This window comes from Myotis myotis, unplaced genomic scaffold (assembly GCF_014108235.1).
Source record: "Myotis myotis isolate mMyoMyo1 unplaced genomic scaffold, mMyoMyo1.p scaffold_m19_p_9, whole genome shotgun sequence".
Classification (NCBI taxonomy): domain Eukaryota; kingdom Metazoa; phylum Chordata; class Mammalia; order Chiroptera; family Vespertilionidae; genus Myotis; species Myotis myotis.
Window position 1 is genome coordinate 8152044 of NW_023416401.1, and position 21085 is coordinate 8173128.

The following is a 21085-nucleotide window of genomic DNA, read 5'->3' on the forward strand; positions in this document are numbered from 1 at the left end:
TGCAGAGAAAAGGAAAGGATATATCCATCTGGAATATAAAAAGACTACATTACATGAGCAGGTAGGTATGCCACGTTCAGGGAGAAATGGTCTGAGTAGCTTCATCGTAATATACAGATGTGATCCACTATGAAGGGGTGGATCACCTTCAATACAGGATCAAGTAAACTTCCCCCAAATAATATTCATCTGCATCTACAGTCCAGGTAAATATGCTTATCCTAATGGAAAATTTATCCCATGCCATGTGCACTAGCTGGGCATACTTGAAAAATTCACTGAAAATATCTATACTTAGATATCTTCTCTTTCTCATGAGATTAAAAATATGTGCCTATCTGCCACACTAATAGGAATAACAACACAGATTATAATGATACTTTGCAATTTAAGCGACAATGATATTACATTGAACATAATATAGTATATGATATTACATTGAACATAACATAATATAGAGATGTAAGTACATATTTGGAGAATATATGCATATTTCTAAGTATAGATTTATGTAGCTATTTTATCAATCTAGTTAATTGCCTGTAAAAATTTAATAGTGTTTCTATCTTCTGAGTTACTACAAAAATTAAAACCATAAAAAATCTATACAGTAGAAAATATAAACAAAGAAAAAAGCCAAAATGGTATTCAAATTTAAAAAGAGGTATAAAAATAAGACAGAGAAAATAATCACAACAATAATAATTTGAATGCTTACTCCGTGCCAGGCACTATACAAGTGTTTTAAATTCACTATCTAATCTAAATCTTCATACTATAATATAGCTAGATAACAATACATTATTCAAACCCAAATACTCTATTTCAAATATCTAATGACAATAATTTAAATTATGTGTGACAATAAATATGAATAAGTGAAACACTCCTTAGAAAAGGCAAAGCATTTCAAATTGGTTAGATATGGAATACTTGTGAGGTACCTATGTGCTATTAAAAAACACATCTAAAGAGTCTTTACATACCAAACAAAATAATATTAAAATGTGAAACAAAAAACATTACAAATAAAATGCCATAATTATAGAAATGTAAAATTAGAAAACTATTTAATTTCTGTGTATAATAAACCTGAATATTAAAACGAGATTTTAAAAAGTCTGTAGTCTAAACTTAGTTTGAATATTAAGCAAAAGTCCTACATACTCATAAACTGAATTTAACAGAATATTAGTATTTTCACATTATGATTTTAAAAATGCCTATATTAAATAAACAGTCTACATGGTTAATAGTACAATCCTAGAGGCAGTGAATGCTTTTTTAAAATCAGATAAATGGCCCTAGCCAGTTTGGCTCAGTGGATAGAGAGAGCGTTGGCCTGTGGACTGAAGGGTCCTGGCTTCAATTCCGGCCAAGGGCACATGCCTGGGTTGCGGGCTCAATCCCCAGTTGGGGGCATGCAGGAGGCAGCCAATCAATGATTCTCTCTTATCATTGATATTTCTATCTCTCTCTCCCTCTTTCTTCCTCTCTGAAATCAAAAAAGAAATATATATTTAAAATAAAATCAGATAAATGAAAATTACAAATAGTAAATAGTACAGTAAATATTAATAGTAGATAACTTTGGATAATGAAGCTATGTGTGACTTTTTTAAATCTACTTGTCTGTATTTTCAAATGTACTTATAATTAATGCATACATATTTTTAATAAAATATTTTATTTTAAAAGTAAATATAAATTCATAGATGTCTATGCATATGTGCGTGTGTATATGAGTGTGCAAAACTTTTTTTTTATGTGCAAAACTTTATTACTATTTCAATCTTCAGTTCCTGGACTTTATTTTTCATGAGGATGCCTAGTTTTGGATTTCCCAAAATAATGTCTCTTTTAAACATGAAGAAAATGTCCAGAATAACCTAGGCTTCTCTTTTATACAGCATTTTGAATCTCATTTTCCATAAATAAATAGTTATTTTTATTCCTTATCATATTTTTAGTTTGTAAACTCTTTCATGGGGTCTCATGGGGAACAACATCAATAAATGTACCAACAGGTATACAGGGTGGGGGCAAAAGTAGAATTACAGTTGTTTGTATGGGAAATAACACAATAATTAATAAATAGCAATACAAGAACAGACTTTGTGTTTCTCTTACTCACAACTGTATAAAGAAGTTCTACATTTTCTTTTTTATTGTCATAAAATTACCTTCAAGCTTCAAGTGAGTTCTCCTAGGTAAAGTATTCCTGAATTTGTTGAGCATGTCCATGTTCTATTACCTAATATCTTTATGGACATAAATTTGATGTCCCTTTTCACCTATCATTTTTCAGAACTGAAAATGCCTCATCTGGTCTTACTATTTAATTCCTTTGATCATTTCTGTTAACCTTTCAGGCTTCTTTGACTGTTTTATAGCCTTATTGGAATGCATGGAATAGAACTATGAACTCTACTCCAAGTACAGAAATATTAGTTCTGTTGAAAATTTTAAGACAATTTTATAATACTGGTGTGTTTTTTTTTCAATTTTATCATAGCTATCTCTGGCATTTGGTGGACCTTCTGAACTGCCACTCTACACTGGACTGTCTTCAAGGGACAGTTGACATAGATTCCGATATCATTTTTCTAGACACAGTAGCAGAGAGAATAATTCATTTTATCAGCATAGCTTGAATTATATTTCCCCAGGTACATTACCTTATACTTTCCACAGTGGAAATTTTTCCACTATTTTTTGCCTATTCACACAGCACTGGAAAATGTTCTTGCAGGACCCATCCATCTCACCCATCAGAACAGCATCTGAGTCGTCTGCAAACTTACAGACCTGTTTCAGTGCAGCCATAAAGGCCCTCCTGCCTCCCCACACTCACATTCTTTCAGTCTATAAAACTGGAGTCATGGTGAAGCATTTTTTACTCTACTTTTGGCTTAGTCCAAACTCATGTACTGATACTAATCCTGTGTACCAGACAGGGATTTCAAGAACTTGAGCAAGTGCTACAGGTGAGAAGATCAAGTCCACCTGAATGCTGTCTAGTCTTACTCTGACTCACTGCCCTGCCCTGTCATCTAACCTCGACTGTTTTTCCTTATGACCAATCCCCTCCCTACATTCCCATTTTAACAACAGCTCCACATGTTTGTGCATGGCCTGCTAACCTGACTTTTGTTTTGTGGTTTGATTTTTGAACATGAATGTCTTGCCTACTCTTGTGAATTTCCTGTTTCCTTGGCTAACTGCCAGATTGAGCTTCCTTTTCCTAATGCAGTTGGTTAAAAATTACTTTGAAGGCTTCTTTATATAGTTTCCTGGCCCCAACCCTAGAGATTCTGACCCAGTAGGTCAGGGCAAGGCCAATCATTCTGCATTTGTAACAGGCTCACAATGCCAATGCTGCTGGCACGGAGACCGCACTTTGAGGATTGCACAGCCTCCAGGATGGCCATCTGTGTGCCACTTGCTGAAAGCCATTGCTTGATGGTCCACCTTTCTGACCAGTTCATGTGTGTCATCTTGATGAGATTTTCTACATCTACGGGCCCTATTGCTTCCTCTGGCCACGGTGTGAGAAAGGCAAGCCAATTCTAGTTCTGCTTCCTGAAATCATGACGGTGACGATGATGATAATGAAAATGACAATGACAGTGATAATGCCGATGAACCTCCATTTCCTTACCTTTAAAGTGGAGATGAAAGCAGACCCCCCTTACAGATTTTTTAGGTTAGGAAATAAGAAAGCACATAAGTTGGCCCGGTGCCTGGAACATAAATGGGTGCTCAACGCATGTGGGTTCTGTAAACATCAATACCGATGATGATGGCGGCAATTTATCATTATTTGAACAGATTTATTGATTGTTTGATTAGCTTCTGGGGATGTAATATTGAACAAAACAGAGAAGATCTCAGCTTTGGTGGAGACAAAAGCATTGAATGAGTACACATAATAACGCATAGCACATTGTAATATGTACTACAAAGGAAACAATAAGTGGATGGTGGGATGGAGTCAGTGGGAGAGGCTGATTTCGTCATAACGGACAAGAACACATCGCATTAGATGTGGTGTTTGCAATATGAGTTAGGGCAAAAGATCTACAGACACATATTTTGAGATTGGAACTTGTTTGGTTTGTTCAAAAAAAAAAGGCAGGAGGCCATTACCAGTGGAGCCTGATGAACAGAGGAAGGGTGATGAAGTTAGATAAGTGAACGCAAGCTAAATCCTACAGTGGTTTAGTCTAAAAAATAAAAAGTTTGTAGTTTCTAAGAAGGAATATCCTGTATTCTGATTAACCTGTTAACAAGATCATCCTGGGTGAGAGTGGGTTATAATATGGTAAGACTGGAAGAAAGAGTTAGGTGGTTAGTTAGAGGCCTGCTCCAGGTAACAGATGAAATTATTCGAATTCAGAGTGAAGTAATTCAGGATGAAGGGAAGTCGGGAGATTTAAAATAATTCTGTAGGGCCCAGCCAGCAGGGCTCAATGAATGAGCCTCGACCTATGGACCAGGAGGTCAAGGTTTGATTCCCGGTCAGGACATATGCCTGGTTTCGGCTCAATCTTCAGTGTGGGCTGTGCAGAAGGCAGCCGATCATCATCATTGATTCTCCCTCATCATTGATGTTTCTATCTCTCTCTAACTCTCCCTTCCTCTCAGAAATCAATAAAAATATATTTTAAACAATAATTCTGGAGGTTTAACTGTAATGGATTTAATGTAAGGTATAAGAAAAAGGAGGCACAAAGCTGATGACTGGGTGTAATATATTGCAACACGGAAGCCATATTTATTCAGAAAAGCTCTATTTACTTATTTTGACATTGTTCATATGCATTATATATATAAATGACAAATATTCCTGTCTATCTGAAGCTCACTTAATTGAGAGTATTTATTTTCTGGGTGATTTTCTTAATAACTTACATCGTTAACATTTTTCATAATCTTTGGTAAAGTATAAATAATGGTAACACACTTCCTAAACTCCCTCAGGAAAACCTGTAATATATTCAGCTCAAATTAGTTTTTAAATAATAATAGCTAATCTATAATGCTTCTTATGTACCAGACCTTGGTTCACACCCACGTCCCTAGACTATTTGGTCCCACAAACCAGCACAATGTCTTCATCTCCTCTCCTTAACGTTGCTCCAGTCCCCACTTCTACAACTTTGGTTCAGTGATCCTGTAAGTTATGATAAATTTTGCTCCCCTGCTTAAGTTCTGCTATTCTCAGAGTCATCTGTAATACACGTCTTTATCACAGTATCTTTCTCCTTGAGTTTTCTTGAAATGTCAAGAGATGTCAAGAGATGGCAAGAGCTCTCTCACTGAGGACGCGATCTGAATGAGACTTGCTATTCTGAGTTTGCGCACTTAAAGAGGATGCGTGTTCATGTGCAGGTAGTAACGGTGATAACAAAGCCACTTGCTGGTATCTGCTCTGCTCCAGGCACTGTCCTGGAGCTGCACTGAACGTGTGTTATTTCTGAGTCTGATCTTCATAACAAGTCTGCGGGTTAGCTGTCATTGGTCCATTGCACAGACAATGCATAGAGATCCGAGATGTGTTCATGGCCACTTGCCAGTAACAACCGCAAGGGCAAACTGGGGTAAGTTGAAGGAGTAGAGAGAGGAGAAAGATGCGGCAGGAGGAAGTGAGGATAGGATAGAAGATGAGAGTCATAACCATACAAGTGCTCCTGCTTTTAGGGAGATGCTGATGAGCATGCAGTGTCCATAAAGAATCAAGCCTCAGTGAAGAACACCAATCAGTTTGCTGTGGAAGTGAAAACTGAGAACGACCCTGCTTCTCTCTTTCCATGGAAGAGAGTGAAGGATGGTGAGGAGAACATGGCTATCTTCTTCAGAGGCCAGAATTTCAATTATTAGTATTTTATTGTTTTAAAAGTCAAACAAGGAAAATGTTCCTCTTTTCACGCTGCCTTCCTGAATATATCTACATAATGACCTGGTGAATCTTAATTTCAGAGGTATTTTGCAAGCTAAATTAACATGCCAATGGAGAAATACAATGTTACTTGCACAACCACCACTTCCATCTGATTAACCATCCTTTAAGAATCACACACTCTCTCACACACTCACACACCACAATCCCCCAGCTCGTTTAAATTTTGTTTTCATGCACGATAAATTGGTGATAAAGTATTATTACTGAGCATTCGGCAGTTGAATTCATGAACTATTTTGTCAGTAAGAACATATGCAGGGGAAAATTGAATTATATGATTTAATCACGGGCTAATTATTTTCTTTGCTGGTCCTCTAAAGAAGCAGTGGATGCAAACTCACAAATATCACATTTATTTTTCTCAGCAGGAGGGAAGCGCTGGGCTGTGATTAAAATGGAATCATGTTTTTTCTTGCAGAATGTGTAATGGGTCCGAACTGCAAGAATAAAATATCGACTACACCCATTAACTGTGGTAGAAATCCCATTTAGTGGGGTGGCAGTTTCCATAGAAATGTATATAGTACATTGCAAATATGTATAAGCCAAATCGGTGAAGCTGTACCGATGGTACCAGGAGATTCTTCACCTGAAGCACTCTTTCAGTCTCCAGATAGATGACACTGGGTCAGAAGGAAAATACGTTTTACCTCTTCCACCTTTGTAATTGCACACAGCATTCCCCTAACATTATTAGCCTGTTTGAGATTCTGGAAAGTCCTGTCGTATGTACCTGTTTAACTCTGTTTGAGCCAATATTTCCCAAGTTGAAGGAACCACAGCAAATTTTTGTGTTGTTTGTCTTGTTTGTTTGTTTATTATCTTAGGAATACCTAGCAATAAAAACACCGTCTTGGGAATGTTGGTAAACAAAAAGGTTTATCTTTCATTTTGATGAGATTGTGTAGTTGCTCCACCTTTAATTTTGCCCACTGTGTTCATACCGAACTTGTACCCAAAATATGTTTCATAAGGAATATCTAGCAAAATATCTCTATTAAAATTTAGCACATGATGCCGCATCTTAATTGTAGTGCAGTTAAAACTTCATGCATAAAAACAGCTTTTCTGAACCACCAGAATATTGATAAAATGAGAAAGAAGGCTTAAATCTGAGCATTGTGCACAAAGATTTTTTTTGTCACAAGAAGGATGAAATAAATGACAAATTTCTTCACATACTAAAATTCAACATTCAGGATGAAAACTTAATTCTGAGAGAGAAAAATCTGCATTTTTTACATATTTCTTAAATGTTTAATTCATGCCAACTAGTATGCAGGTTACTAAAGATGTGAAAATAACTCAGATACAACCCCTTCCCTGGAGAAACCAATTTCATGTATATGCGATTACAACTGACCGTATGAATTTCTATGGAAACTGCCTTACCAATGTGTTAAGTGTTAATAGTAGAATTAACGAGAAATTGTGGAAGTGCGGGACAGAGAAAGGGTTACCTCATGGGTGCCCATAGTGTCAGACTTAATGATTAAAGAGCAGTGCGCATACATGACACAGTGTCAGCTTAAGAAAACAAAGCATGAAAAAAGTCTTTTTGAACTCAAACATTCTCACCCACGTAGCCAATGACCTCATGTTGCTTTCAGCAGTTTCTCCATGTGACATTTCACGTAGCCTGTTCCTAGGAAAGGGGTACACCTCACCCCAAACACATATGCCCATAAAAAGTCATTACAACTCAATGATAAAAGGACAAATAACCCAATTGGAAATGGGCAAAGGATCTACATTGACACTTCTTCAACAAAAATATACAAATAGCAAATAAACCCATGAGAAAGAATCAACATCATTAGTCATCCCAATCAAACCCACAATGAGATGCCACCTCTCATTCATTAGACTGGATATAATAAAATAAAGTTAGTTAATAACAAGTGTCGGTGATGATGTGGAGAAATAGAAATACTCATACTCTACTCATACCATGGAAAATGGTATTGTCAGCATAGAAAACTGGTAGGTCCTCAAATGTTTAAAGATAGTTACCACTTGATTGATCAATTCCAATTCTAAGTATATACCCAAGAGAAATGAAAATATAGGTCCACATAAAAAATTGTACACAAATGATTATGAAGAACTAGAGGCCCAGTGCACGAAATTCGTGCATGGGTAGGGTCCCTTGTGACTGCCGTCCACGGCCTCCCTTCCCCAGCTGCCAGCTGCTGGCCAAGGCCTTCCTTTGTTCCACACCGACCCCTGGTGGTCAGCACACATCATAGCAAGTGATCAAACTCCTGGTCAGTGAAACTTCTTAGGGCAGTGGTTGGCAAACTCATTAGTCAACAGAGCCAAATATCAACAGTACAATGATTGAAATTTCTTTTGAGAGCCAAATTTTTTAAACTTAAACTATATAGGTAGGTACATTGTTATTAACTTAATTAGGGTACTCCTAAGGCTTAGGAAGAGCCACACTCAAGGGGCCAAAGAGCCGCATGTAGCTCACAAGCAGCAGTTTGCCAACCACTGCCATAGGGGACACTTTGCATATTAGGCTTTTATATATATAGATTAGTCACAAGAGGCAAAAGGTGAAGATAATCCTAATTTTCAACTAATGAGTGAATACATAATACATGGTATATTTATACAATGGAATATTATTTAGCCGTAAGAAGGAATGAATTACTACAAGGATGAACCTTGACAAAAGTATGCTAAGTTAAAGAGAGATAAGTCACAAAATGGAACATATTCCATGATTTCATTCACATGAAATGCCCAGAAAAGGGAATCTACAGAGAAAGAAAGTTGATTGGTGTTTGCTGGGGGTGTTGGGTTAGGCAGGGGAGGAGGGAGAACAGGAGGATATAAGGGTGATAGCTAAAGGGTTACGTTCTGAGGTGTGAAGATGTCCTAAAATTGGCTGTGTTGAATAGAGTTGCACACATCTGTGATTATACTGAAAAACAGTAAAACATGTATTTCAAATGCAAAATTACAGTATGCAAATCACAGTAAATGGTATCTCAATAAAGTTGTTTTTTTCCACAAAGATTCAGGCAACAAAATTACTGCATTTTAAGTACATATTTGTTGAATGAGTGAATAAATGATTTAAAAATGTACAGATAGAAACTTCAAACGCTTTAACAGAGTTCACTATTTTAAGATATGTTTTCAAGCTAATTTTTTTTTTTTGCCCTTAGGGACACTACCATCAAGTGGTAGTAGGAGCCTTGCTTATATGGTATGAGTTTCCAGTGTATGAGTATCAGTTATTTCCTGCTCATATATATGATGCTATACTGCAGATGAATACATACCTTGCTATGTAAAAATAGCAAAATGATTATACCTTCACATATGAAACAATAAAACAGAAAAATGCTTAAAATGTAAATAAGGGAATGTCATACTTTGCTCTCTAGTCCTTGAGAATTAGCAAGTACAACTGACACTAACTCCTGCCAACTTTAATTAAAACACTTCTGTCTAATTGAGTTTGGTCCTATTACAGATTCAAACTCCTTCTGGGATAATGCATAGTTCTTGTACCTGAGGACAACTTTGGCATGAAATGCCCTTTGACAGCTCTCAGCAGTTTCTCTCCTTCTGTACCACCGATGGTCCATTCACCTTGCTGAGATTGTGAGGGCTAATTAAAATCATGGCCTTAGATTGCCTTTTAATGCTCTGAGTTAGTGCGTAGTCTTTGCCTTTCCCTCTGGGGCCTCTACTTCCTTCCTTGTCTATCCAAGAAAGAAAAAATAGATTCATAACCATCTCAAGGATAAATGCAAAACACTGCTCAAATTGTCTTCTCCAAGAGAAGGAGGGGGGGGGGGGAGGAGTAGAGCTCCACATAGTAGGCCTTCAAATATATTAAACTGCATATAAAACATATGTATTCAACAGAATCTTCTGAACATTATTTTGGATAGAACTTTGGCATACTCTTATGAAAGCTATAATCCCAGATGAGGAATCCTATATCATAAAAGGCCAATATGCAAATAGACCGAAAGGCAGAACCGAACAACCCATCAGTCGCTATGACATGTGCTGACCACCAGGGGGCATGCACAGAACATGGTGGGCATTGGCCACGGAAGGACGGTAGAGCAGGTGAGTGGGGGCGCCAGACCAAGGCAGGGCGCTGGTTGCTGTCATCGGGGTGAGTCTCTGATGGTTACTGAAAATTCTTTGCTCCCGCGTGCTGCGGTCTGCCCAGTGCTCGCACCCGCTGACAGCCTCGGCCCCGCTCACACCCAGTGCTGTGCCAGCCCCAATCACTCTGCGCTGTCAGCGGGTGCGAGTGGGGCCGGTGCCATCAGCACATGGGAGCAGCAGCGGGAGTAGGGCTGCCAGCAGACAGGGTACCAGGGGCCACAGCAGGAGGGGCCAGGTGGGGGCACAGAGGATGGGCCGAGACCTGCCCCTGTGCCCACCGCAGCCTCGCAGCCCACAGTTCCTTTCAAGGTGCACAAATTCGTGCACTAGGCTCCTAGTTTAACTATAATAAGAAAGCAACACAGAGATAAGAAGCAGCAGCTCATAGTTTTGAATTTATAAAATTTAATTCTGCCTTAGGTTAAGCACTTGTATCCTACATTTAGGTCATGAAAAAATTCTAAACTAATTTCAATAAGATCCATTTGGCAATTAGCTCATGAAGGATAATCAATATAAACTTACCTAAGGCACTACTTTTATGAATATGATCATTAAATGTGATGGGTGAGGGGGGTCACTGGTAATAAAGGCCAGTTACAGATAGACATGAAATTTAAGGACTGCTATTAAATCTGAAGCAATGATGTTGTAAACTCAGGAGAGCTCCATTCAAATGAAGAGTTGCACATTAGAATAGAGGGATAAATATGACCTTAATGAATATGTTTTATGATAGCTCTTTTCCATTTCTGACTAAGAATGAGCCTAACACCCAGCATAGGTGTACTCCCAGCACATTTATAAAGGAGGCCATTGAACACCTTGATGGGAAGTGGATGTACCACTTTCTCTCCAAATGGATGGGTCAGTTCACTACTTGGCCAATTACACATGCTCAAAAGTTAGCAACTAATATCATATATTTCAGTAAAAATTATTAAAACTAAAACATATATAAAAATACAAAATCACATCAATGTTTAATTATCATGTTTTCTTTCATTACTAGACACATCCTAGAGTTGATGGGGCATGAATATTTACTTCAACAAGCTTGTTGTAGTAAATTAAATTTATCTAAGAATCGATTAAGAAAAGAAACTTAATTTCCTAATAGCTAATGACATATTTACTATTAAATTGGGACATATTTAAGATGATAGGATCTAAAATGTGAGTAGTACCTGTTACTCAAAAATTACCAAGAAAGGGTGATACTGAAGAAAAGCTAAGACAGGGGAACATTAAATTTATAATCTTATAGCTACACAGAACCTCATTTATAAACCAATAATTTTTTGATTCATTGCTTTTTAAGAAGAACATTATTTTTCCAACTGCCAGGAATTTAAGATTGTCAGTACTAACGATATGTAATAAATATTACTGATATGCTTCTCCATTGTAGCTCATGTCTCTATAAAACCAATGAAGAATCTTTTTTAAAAATATATTTTTATTGATTTCAGAGAAGAAGGTAGAGAAAGAGAGACATAGAAACATCAATGATGAGAGAGAATCATTGATAGGCTGCCTCCTGCACCCCCCTCCCCCCACTGGGGATCGGGCACACAATCTGGGCATATGCTCTTGACTGGAATCAAACCCAGGACCCGTGTTCACTCAGCAGGCCAATGCTCTATCCACTGAGCCAAACAAGCTAGGGCTCAAAAATAGTTTTAACAATATAATGCATAGAACACATATTCTTTCTGTGGTTACATTAGTCTTCTTGAACCCCCATAAGAAACTCCCTGGTTCTGGGTGTCTCAGACAACATAAACTTACTGTTTAAAGTCCTGAAGGAGGTTAAGATCGTGGTCTGGCAGGTTTGGTTTCTGGTGGGACAACTCTCTCCTGGGCTTGCAGACCATGTCCTCTCTGTGTCCTCACCTGTCCTGTTTTCTGTGTGTGCGCTCTGAGAGATAGAGTGCTATGATGCCTCTTCCTCATCTTGTGAAGAAACCATTTCTATTGGATCAGTGCCCCACTCTTATGACATTTAGCCTTAATTACCTCCTTAAAGGTCCTACCTCCAATGACAGTCAAATTGGTGATTAGGGCTTCAACATGTCAATTTGGGGAGAAACAACTCCATCTATGAAAAAACCATGAGTCTCGATGAAGAGCTTGTAACATATTTTGATAGAAAGCTAGATAACTTAGACATGAGGTACATACAATGGTATTTCTTAAGTTTAAATCTCAGATGAGACAGAGAACACACCAGGGATTTGAGTGGTCAAGATAAACAAGCCATGAATGGCATCTGTTTTTAAGTTTCTTATCATCTAGTTGGGAAGAAATCATGACTAGCAGGCTGCAGAAGCACAGAGGAAAGTAAAAAATACAAAATGTTTCACAAATATGGATATCCTATATGTGCCACAAACTGCCATTTTTGTCTGTTCCTAGATTGCTGCCAAAGAAAAATCTGTGCATCACGAGGACGTCATTATATGATGTCTCCATGATCATGAGAATCATGTGTGGATAAGTTGTGGAAAACTTGGGACAAAGAGAGAGCATGAGGTGTTGTAATAGGTGGCACTTCAACTATGCTTTAGGCTTCTTGTAAGGGCTAGAAGAGCATCTTATGGTTTTTTATGTCCGGGACACCCAAAGCTGTGCCTGCTATTCTGAAATACTTCTCTCCAAATTCTGGCACCCAAGCAGACATCAAATCCTATGAAGAAATAATTATCATTCTCTATGAAAGAAAAAGAGGATTAAAGAGACAACTAGCCAAGATGAAACTGCTAATAAGGCACTACTCAAAAACTTTCCTGTGTCTTCCCATTGTCTTTAAGATAAAAATTTAGCCCAGGCAGGGGGGCTCAATGGTTGAGTATGGACCTATAAACCAGGAGGTTAAGGTTCAATTCCCGGTTAGGGCACATGCCCGATTGTAGGCTCGATTCCCAGGAGGGAACATGCATTGAATTTTCTATTTCTCACTCTCCCTTTTTCTCTGAAATCAATAAAGATATATTTTTAAAAAGATAAAAATCTAAACACATTAGGGACACATTCAGGATCTATGCCACTTTTCAGCCACCATCAGAAACTCTTCCTACCAAGATTTTCAGTCACATCAATCACTTCCCCCCCCCATCCCTTGCTTATCTCCAAACCTTTGCCCAATTATTCCTCCTGCCCTGAAAGTTCTCCCCTGCCCCTCCAACCAACCCCAACTTCCATTCTCTCATCTTTGTTGAACTCTTTATCCAGGTCCCTGGACTCCTTCTTCCCCCGACTGTTCTTTGGGTTTTGTTTTGTTTTTAAATAAATATATTTTATTGTTTTTTTTACAGAGAGGCAGGGAGAGGGATAGAGAGTTAGAAACATCGATGAGAGAGAAACATCGATCAGCTGCCTCCTGTACACTCCCTCCTGGGGATGTGCCCGCAACCAAGGTACATGCCCTTGACCGGAATCGAACGTGGGGCCCTTGAGTCCGCAGGCCGAAGCTCTATCCATTGAGCCAAACCGGTTAGGACGGGTTTTTTTTTTTACTAATTGCCCACTTCCTGTCTTTTTTCCTAAAGAGGCTTGGATCTGTGTCATATGGGCCTTTCTGTGTCCACAGAGTACTTAGCAGAGCACACAGAGGCATTCACTCATCCGTTGGTCGCAGCTTTACTACTAATGCTGAGTTTCAGTTGTGTATCTGGGACTGGAACTGTAATTGGATAATTCACTACATACTCAGCCATCCTTTTTATTATTCAAAAGCATTTTCAAAATAAAGTGAGTTACTAACGTGGACTTTTCCATCCCACTACATTAAAAAATGATAGTTTTTAACAGTTTAAACTTCTCCCATGTATCTTCATATGCTGTCTTCTTAACTCCCTTTTAAGATAATGTTCCTAAAACTTTCTGAATAGCTTGGTCTATTATAGTTACATTTTCAGAATCAGTACATTAATGATGGGTTGAGATAATGATATGCATTTAAGAGACTATGGGAATCAATTTTGAAGATACATTTTCTTAAAAATAGAAAATATATGTGAATTGTGTATATGAATGTTGATAACATGTATTATTCTAAAGACACAACCATCAGGCTTAAAGAACATACCTGTCTAAGGTGGACATGCTCAAATCAATGGGGAGAGGCCTCCTGAACACAGGCATTCAGAGAGGGGACCCATGGGAGCCGCTTTCTTAAGGAGAAATTCCTGCAGGAGGAATACCTTCCCCAAAAAGACTTCCTTGAAAAGGTGTTTACTTGGGAAAGTATAAACTCAACCACCATGTGACATGATTAGGCCCCTCACGCCATGAAGCATATGGGGAACTCTTAGATGTGGCTTCAAGTCTTTAATTATGTTCAAAGGTCTGACCCATCAGACTTATTTGTCTCCTACTGACCAGTTTGTGCCAATTAGAGCCAACATTTTTCTAGAAAGTTGATGAGGAAAATCATTGAGGAAAACTACACACAAAGATAAACTTTTTTCTTTAATTTTTTATTTTTATTGATTTCAGAGAGGAAGGGAGAGGGGAAAATAAAAACATCAATGATGAGAGAGAATCATTGAGATGAGAGAGAATCATCTATCTGCTGCCTCCTGCATACCCACTACTGGGGATGGAGCCCACAACCTGGGCATTGCCCCTCACCAGAATCTAACCCAGGACCCTTCAGTCCACAGGCCAATGCTCTATTCACTGAGCCAAACTGGCTAGGGCCAAAGGTAAACTTTCAATAGTATATTGAATAAATTGCTGCGGACCTCTTTAAAATAAATTCCAGAACCCTTTCTGGAAAGTTCAAAAATGTTTTCATTTTCTCATGGATATCAGACCTAATGGCTTCTACTGAAAAGTGGCCTTTCCACCTACCTTCTTGTGTTTGTGTACATGAACAGTGCACAGGAATTATCCAAGGTTGGGCACTTTATTGGTTAAAGATCAAATACATTTTTAACGCATGCATGTATGCATCGATTCAGACAAGGATCAATCTAGACCTAAGGCAGTGGCAAATCTCGCTGTGCATATGAATGTTTGCATGATGATGGAGGTGAGTAGATATAGGGAAAAATGAATATATTTTCAGAAATGGTAATTATAAGTCTTCAGCATAAAGTGGACTTTTTACAAATAAAAATGGACAGACTACTGCTCTGTAGCTCATTATGGAAGTAGTGATTCAAATGAAACAGAAGCTAGAACCATATCAAAGAACCTGGCTCTGCATCTTCTCCAGGACCCCCTCCTTCTCCCCCCCCACCCCCTACCCCCTTCTCCCCACCCCCACCCCCTACCCCCCTGCCAGCTTTATGCTCTGTCTTTTATGAGAATAGAGACTATCAACTCCTCATATCTTCACTGATTCCAAGTTTACATTATGAAAAAATCTTAGTCATAAGGCATTAGAGCAACTGATTGTATACATTTGTGGTGATACTAAAATCCCATTTAAGCCAGACTTCAAACCTTTGTTAGCCTTCCCAAAACCTATGTGGTGCATGTACTCAAAACTTGTTCACCAATAACATATTGATGGATATTCCAATAGGTCATAATCATTAACATAAATGGTTATTTCTTGTTGTTTTTCATCTTCCACTTAAAAGATTATTAAGTTCTATTTTCCAAATAAATTCAGCCCTGCAAGATGAACTTTATATCAGAATAGTCAAAGAATATATCAAATATTTTATTATACTGATACTTATTTTAAAGCCTGAGTAGAACAGTTAAAACAGCATTATAACCACCTCCTGAATTGAATTATGCCTTCTACAATAGTTATAAATTATACGAGAGTTGTAGGGAAATCTTTAAAATGTATACCCAGTTATTAGGAAGATTCAACACACCCCCCCAAAAAAAAAACACCCACGCCCAAAACACCCAAGATATAAACACAGTTCCATCTATTTTTAGAAATTAGTACTGCTTATAATTTACACATTCAATGCATAATCCCATCTAGATTTTTGGAAATAAGGTGATCCAATTAGAACAAAAATGTAGGTCTAAAGCCCACAAAACCAGCAGCCATAAAAAAAAAAGACTTGGTACCATATATAAAATATAATTATTTTTTAAATTTAAAAAAATGACAAAAATACACACATGGAGCATACATAGCATAGTTACTATTCTTCCTATGGAAAGAGTGCCTACAAATAAACAAAATGAAGATGACTATTTCCATAAAAGTAAAAAGGTGAAAAAATGACATTAAAACTATAAAAAGAAAGCTGAATTTAATAGAGATGCAAACTAGAATAAGAAGACTTAATTTTATAAAAATTTTAAATACGCAAATATTGGGGGCTAGGAAAGAATGTACTCATGATGACAGGCAAATTCTTTTTTAAAATATACTTTTATCGATTTCAGAGAGGAAGAGAGAGGGAGAGAGAGAGATAGAAATATCAATGATGAGAGAGAATTATTCATCAGCTGCCTCCTGCACATCCTACACTGGGGATTGAGCCTGCAACCCAGGCATGTGTCCTGACCAGGAATCAAATCATGATCTCTTGGTTCATAGGTTGATGCTCAACCACTGAGCCAGGCTGGCCTGGACGACAGGCAAATTCTTACACTGCTAGTTAGTGAGAGTATAACTGTTTCTGCTTTACTTTTCTTTAAGTTATAAGCAAATAAATAACAAAGATATACTTATAAAAATCATCATCTTAGTGTCTGTTTTTGTTAAGTTAAACTTGGAAACAAGATTATTCTCAATAATAAAGAACGGAAGGATACAAACATGCACAGGAACACACAGAGGAATGTGCATGAATGTCAACATGTGTACAGATATTTCTAGGCTAATTCTGTAGTCTCCGAAATCAGAATTTACATATTTGTCTTAGATACCAATGAGGCATTACATATTTAAATACTGTGCACTCATTTGATATATAATTTGACTTCATGCATTTGCAATTAGAGGCTTACCTATGATCATTATGAATTGTATTGCATACCATAACTGTATTTGCCTTATGATCTGTAATACACCTTACAAGATAATTTCTATGGTAGCCATTCTATGTTACTGTACTTTGATGTTACAAATATAAAATTTTTTGCTTCACCAAAAACTTCCATCTATAATAATAAAGGCATAACATGCTAATTAGACTAGATAACCTCCAGTTGAAGCCAGGGCTGCGAGGGCCGAGCCCCTTGCATGAATTTCATGCACCAAGCCTCTGGTATAAGAATAAATGAAATTGTTGTCATTTTAAAGACAGATGACATTTAAGTTAGAATAACATTACCTCCAAAACCAAAGAATGAAAGTCCTTTGCCTATTCTTAGTTTAATATTTATGGTTTGATCAAGGAATAAACAAGTCCATTGCCTCATCCATCATATGCATTATTACCCTAAATACAGATTAAAACATTTTAAAAATAAACTTTAAGCTCACAAAACAGAATGGATAGCATAATGATATTATGATATGTGCTAGCAGATATAATCAGTGTATCAAATCTTTTCCTTTTTACTGAATAAATTTTCAAGGGCCTATGATTTTTCCTGGGCTCTTTAAAAGGTAAGGAGATTTACTCCAGTGGAAAACTAATTCGAAGACTGGTAGACAATTTTTTGTTGTTACAGAAAAAATGAATTGAAATTCAAATGTTAATGTACTTTCTCCAAACTACATAATTCAAAGAAACTGTCCTAAAAACAATCTGGAGTAGAGATAAAATATGCATCCCATTTGAGTACCTACCATACATAAGAATTATTAATTTGCAATGATAGCCAGTGACCCTTCTTCTTGGAATAATATGAACCCATCTGTGGTCCTAAAATTTCTTTAAATTGGATTCTTGCCATGTAAGTTTTCTTTAGATGTATTTGATTTTTATGATTCACTTGCAAGAAAACATCTACAGTCCTTCCATCTTAACAAAGCAATTTCAGCAACACATCTGAACTTACTCTCAGATACCCTGTCATCTCAAATGACAACTGACTTTTCTATTGAGGTTCATATTTGTCATGCAATTTATCTCATTCACTTCATTTATTTTCCCCAGGTAATGTATTTTGGAATATCGCATTTATTTCTTTAACACATTTGTTAAATAATAATTTTGGTAGTTTTCAGTTGTATCACTGAAATAAAAAGACTACAGTGTGATGAATCTGGATTTTAATCAATGAGCAAGTATTCAAACACTGCATTTAACCCCTATGCAATTAATCAAAGCAGAGCAAGGCTGCAAGTGGAGTATTGAGGGGGCAATTTTCCACTAATAAAAAAAGGAAGCAATTCGGCAATAAGCAGTTGAAGCGTCATGGTGATATATTTTGAAGATTACCATGTAAACTCATTTCAAGCCATTAACTTACCCAAGACGGTAAGCTCTGCAGAAGCACTGATATTCTCGTTTTTATATGTGACAACGCAGGTGTAAGTTCCACTGTCATCATCTGTCACATTGGAGATAAGCAAGTTGCTTCCACCCAATAGTGAATACTTTTTGGACCTGTAAGACATAAGCATATGAAATTAGAGCGTTAACGAACAAACCCATCTATCAACAGGGTACTCAAAGGTTTACATGAACTCCACGAAAATTCAAATTATAAAGCTGAAAAGAAATTCTGTATCATAGGGGCTTGATGGTATGCCAGTTATTGGTGAGAAATTTCTTCAAGGTAAACCACTCCCATTGGAAGGCTGTGTGCAGTGATTGAAGAACTGAAGTAGATTAAACTTGGCACTGTTAGTGCTGCGAAGAATGTATAGATAATCTGGGCCGGTTCTTTCATTTTGGATTTGAAAGCTGCAAGGTCCTGAGAAGTTTTTCCCCACCACGGAGGTCAATGTCCTGTGGTCTCCATCCTACTTATCAGCCTTTGTACAAGGCCCTTTCACACCATACCATTTATTAAATACTAGAGGCCCAGTGCATGGGTCCATGCACGGGTGGGGTCCGACCAGCCTGCTGCAATTGGGGTGGGGTGGGGGCAATAGAGGACGCGGCCAGCCGGGGGGAGGGCCCACAGGAGATTGGCTGACCAGCCTACCCCCCTGGTCGAACTCCTGGTCGAGAGACAATTTGCATATTAGCTTTCCTTTATATAGGATTTAAAGTAAATGACATTTACAGATTAACTTATTGTCTCTGCATCTATCAAACCATAGAAAATAAATGTGTTGAAAAGGAGCATGCCAAACCTCAAAATCAATGAAATTAATTTCTTAAGTGAAACCATTCAATCAAAATGTTTCAGACTAAGTGTTCCATTCTATTTAAGAGTTTATTTTCTAACTATGCCTTAATATTAATGTCCAATGATTCAAACCTGGCCAACTCCTTTTCCTGCCTTATCTGAAATATTCGCTGTAGAGAAGAGAGTGAGAGAGACCATTGGAGCTAAGAAAAGTTACAGAAACCTACTATATTTGAATGTAATATTTTTAATTCAAGAAATGTTGGTTTCTTAAGAAATATTTCATTCTCTATATGCTTCCTTAGGATGAGACCTTTCGAGTATCTTTGCTGAAGACTCTTGGGGGAGAACTATCTCAATGACAACCTGGCTTTAAAAATTTCCTTTTAGAATTGATCTCATGAATTTTGACTATTCCTTGCCCGTTATCTAAGTGGGTAAATGTCTTTCAGATACTGTATGTCAAGGAATGTGGAAAAATATTCAATTATTATCAAAGACCCTGCCCTAACTGGTTTGGCTCAGTGGATAGAGCGTCAGCCTGCGGACTGAGGGGTCCCAGGTTCGATTCCGGTCAAGGGCATGTACCTTGGTTTCAGGCACATCCCCAAGAGAAGGTGTGCAGGAGGCAGCTGATGGATGTTTCTCTCTCATGGATGTTTCTAACTCTCTATCTCTCTCCCTTCCTCTCTGTAAAAAATCAATAAAATGTATTTTTTTTACAAAAGACCCTAATATTTGTAGGTATCTATAAACAGTAGCATATACTTCACAGAAGCCCTTAAGTTACAATACCGGAGCTGGACAACTTCCTCTCCTCGTAACCAGGTGAAGCTCGGGGGAGGGTAGCCGGACACACAGCACTCCAGGACAGCGTCCTTTCCTTCGATGGCTACCACATTGGAGGGTCTTTGCAGGAAATAAAGCTGCCTATGCAATCCTGGGTCTGTGGAGGGAAAACACAGGGTCACATTTAAAAAACAAACAAACATATTGTTATTTATTTCAGAGAGAAAGGGAGAGAGAGAGAGAGAGAGAGAGAGAGAGAGAGAGAGAGAGAGAGAGAGAGAAAGAAACATCAATGATGAGAGAGTCATTGATTGGCTGCCTCCTGCACACCCCACGCTGGGATTCAAGCCCTCAACCAGGGCATGTGTCCTGGAATCAAACCATGACCTCCTGGTTCATAGGCTGATGCTTTGATGCTTGCCGGGGCTGGGCCACAGGATCATATATTTTATGAAAAACATTGCAAAGGTAAATAATGTAGCTCAATCATTTTTGTTCCTAGCAAGATACCGTGATGGAAATGAAGGACCAAACAATGGACAGATGCCAATAAAACTTACAAAATGAATTCCTAAAAGGGTTTTTCTGCCCTTAGTTTCTAAATTATGATATTAAAATACTCTTAGCTGTTGATGACCTCATGGTATAAGGCAAAGGGAAAATCGTGAGACTACAAGGCACTCCTCTGGGCCACAGGCCTTGTTGCTTTGTCATTATTAGAGAACAAGACAAAATTATCAGTGACTGTTCTAAATGTTATGGCTCTAAACTTTCCATAGATGCAGTTTTCCTGCCTCTAATATCTCTTCCACTTCCTTCTGCTTTGTTTATTGCTTCTGTGGATTGGGAAATAAGCAAACATGTTAGAATTATGTTAAATAACACACAGGTGCAGAGAATTAGAATATAGAAGGTATGAGAAAATATCTGCTGTCTTCTCAAAGGAAGTTACACGAAAGTTTGTTTTTCATAATAATACTAGAGGCCTGGTGCACGAAATCATGCACAGGT

General features: G+C 37.7%; 1 protein-coding gene across 1 annotated transcript in view; it reads right to left on the bottom strand.

Moving 5' to 3' along the window:
- Positions 1-21085, bottom strand: part of DCC (DCC netrin 1 receptor) — a 588022-nt gene that overhangs the window by 454942 nt on the left and 111995 nt on the right. Inside the window, exons 4-5 of the mRNA XM_036322656.1 lie at positions 20081-20231; positions 18458-18594 (exon numbers count right to left, since the gene is read on the bottom strand). Of these exons, the coding sequence (XP_036178549.1) occupies positions 18458-18594; positions 20081-20231 (288 nt within the window). The remainder of the gene's footprint in view (positions 1-18457; positions 18595-20080; positions 20232-21085) is intronic.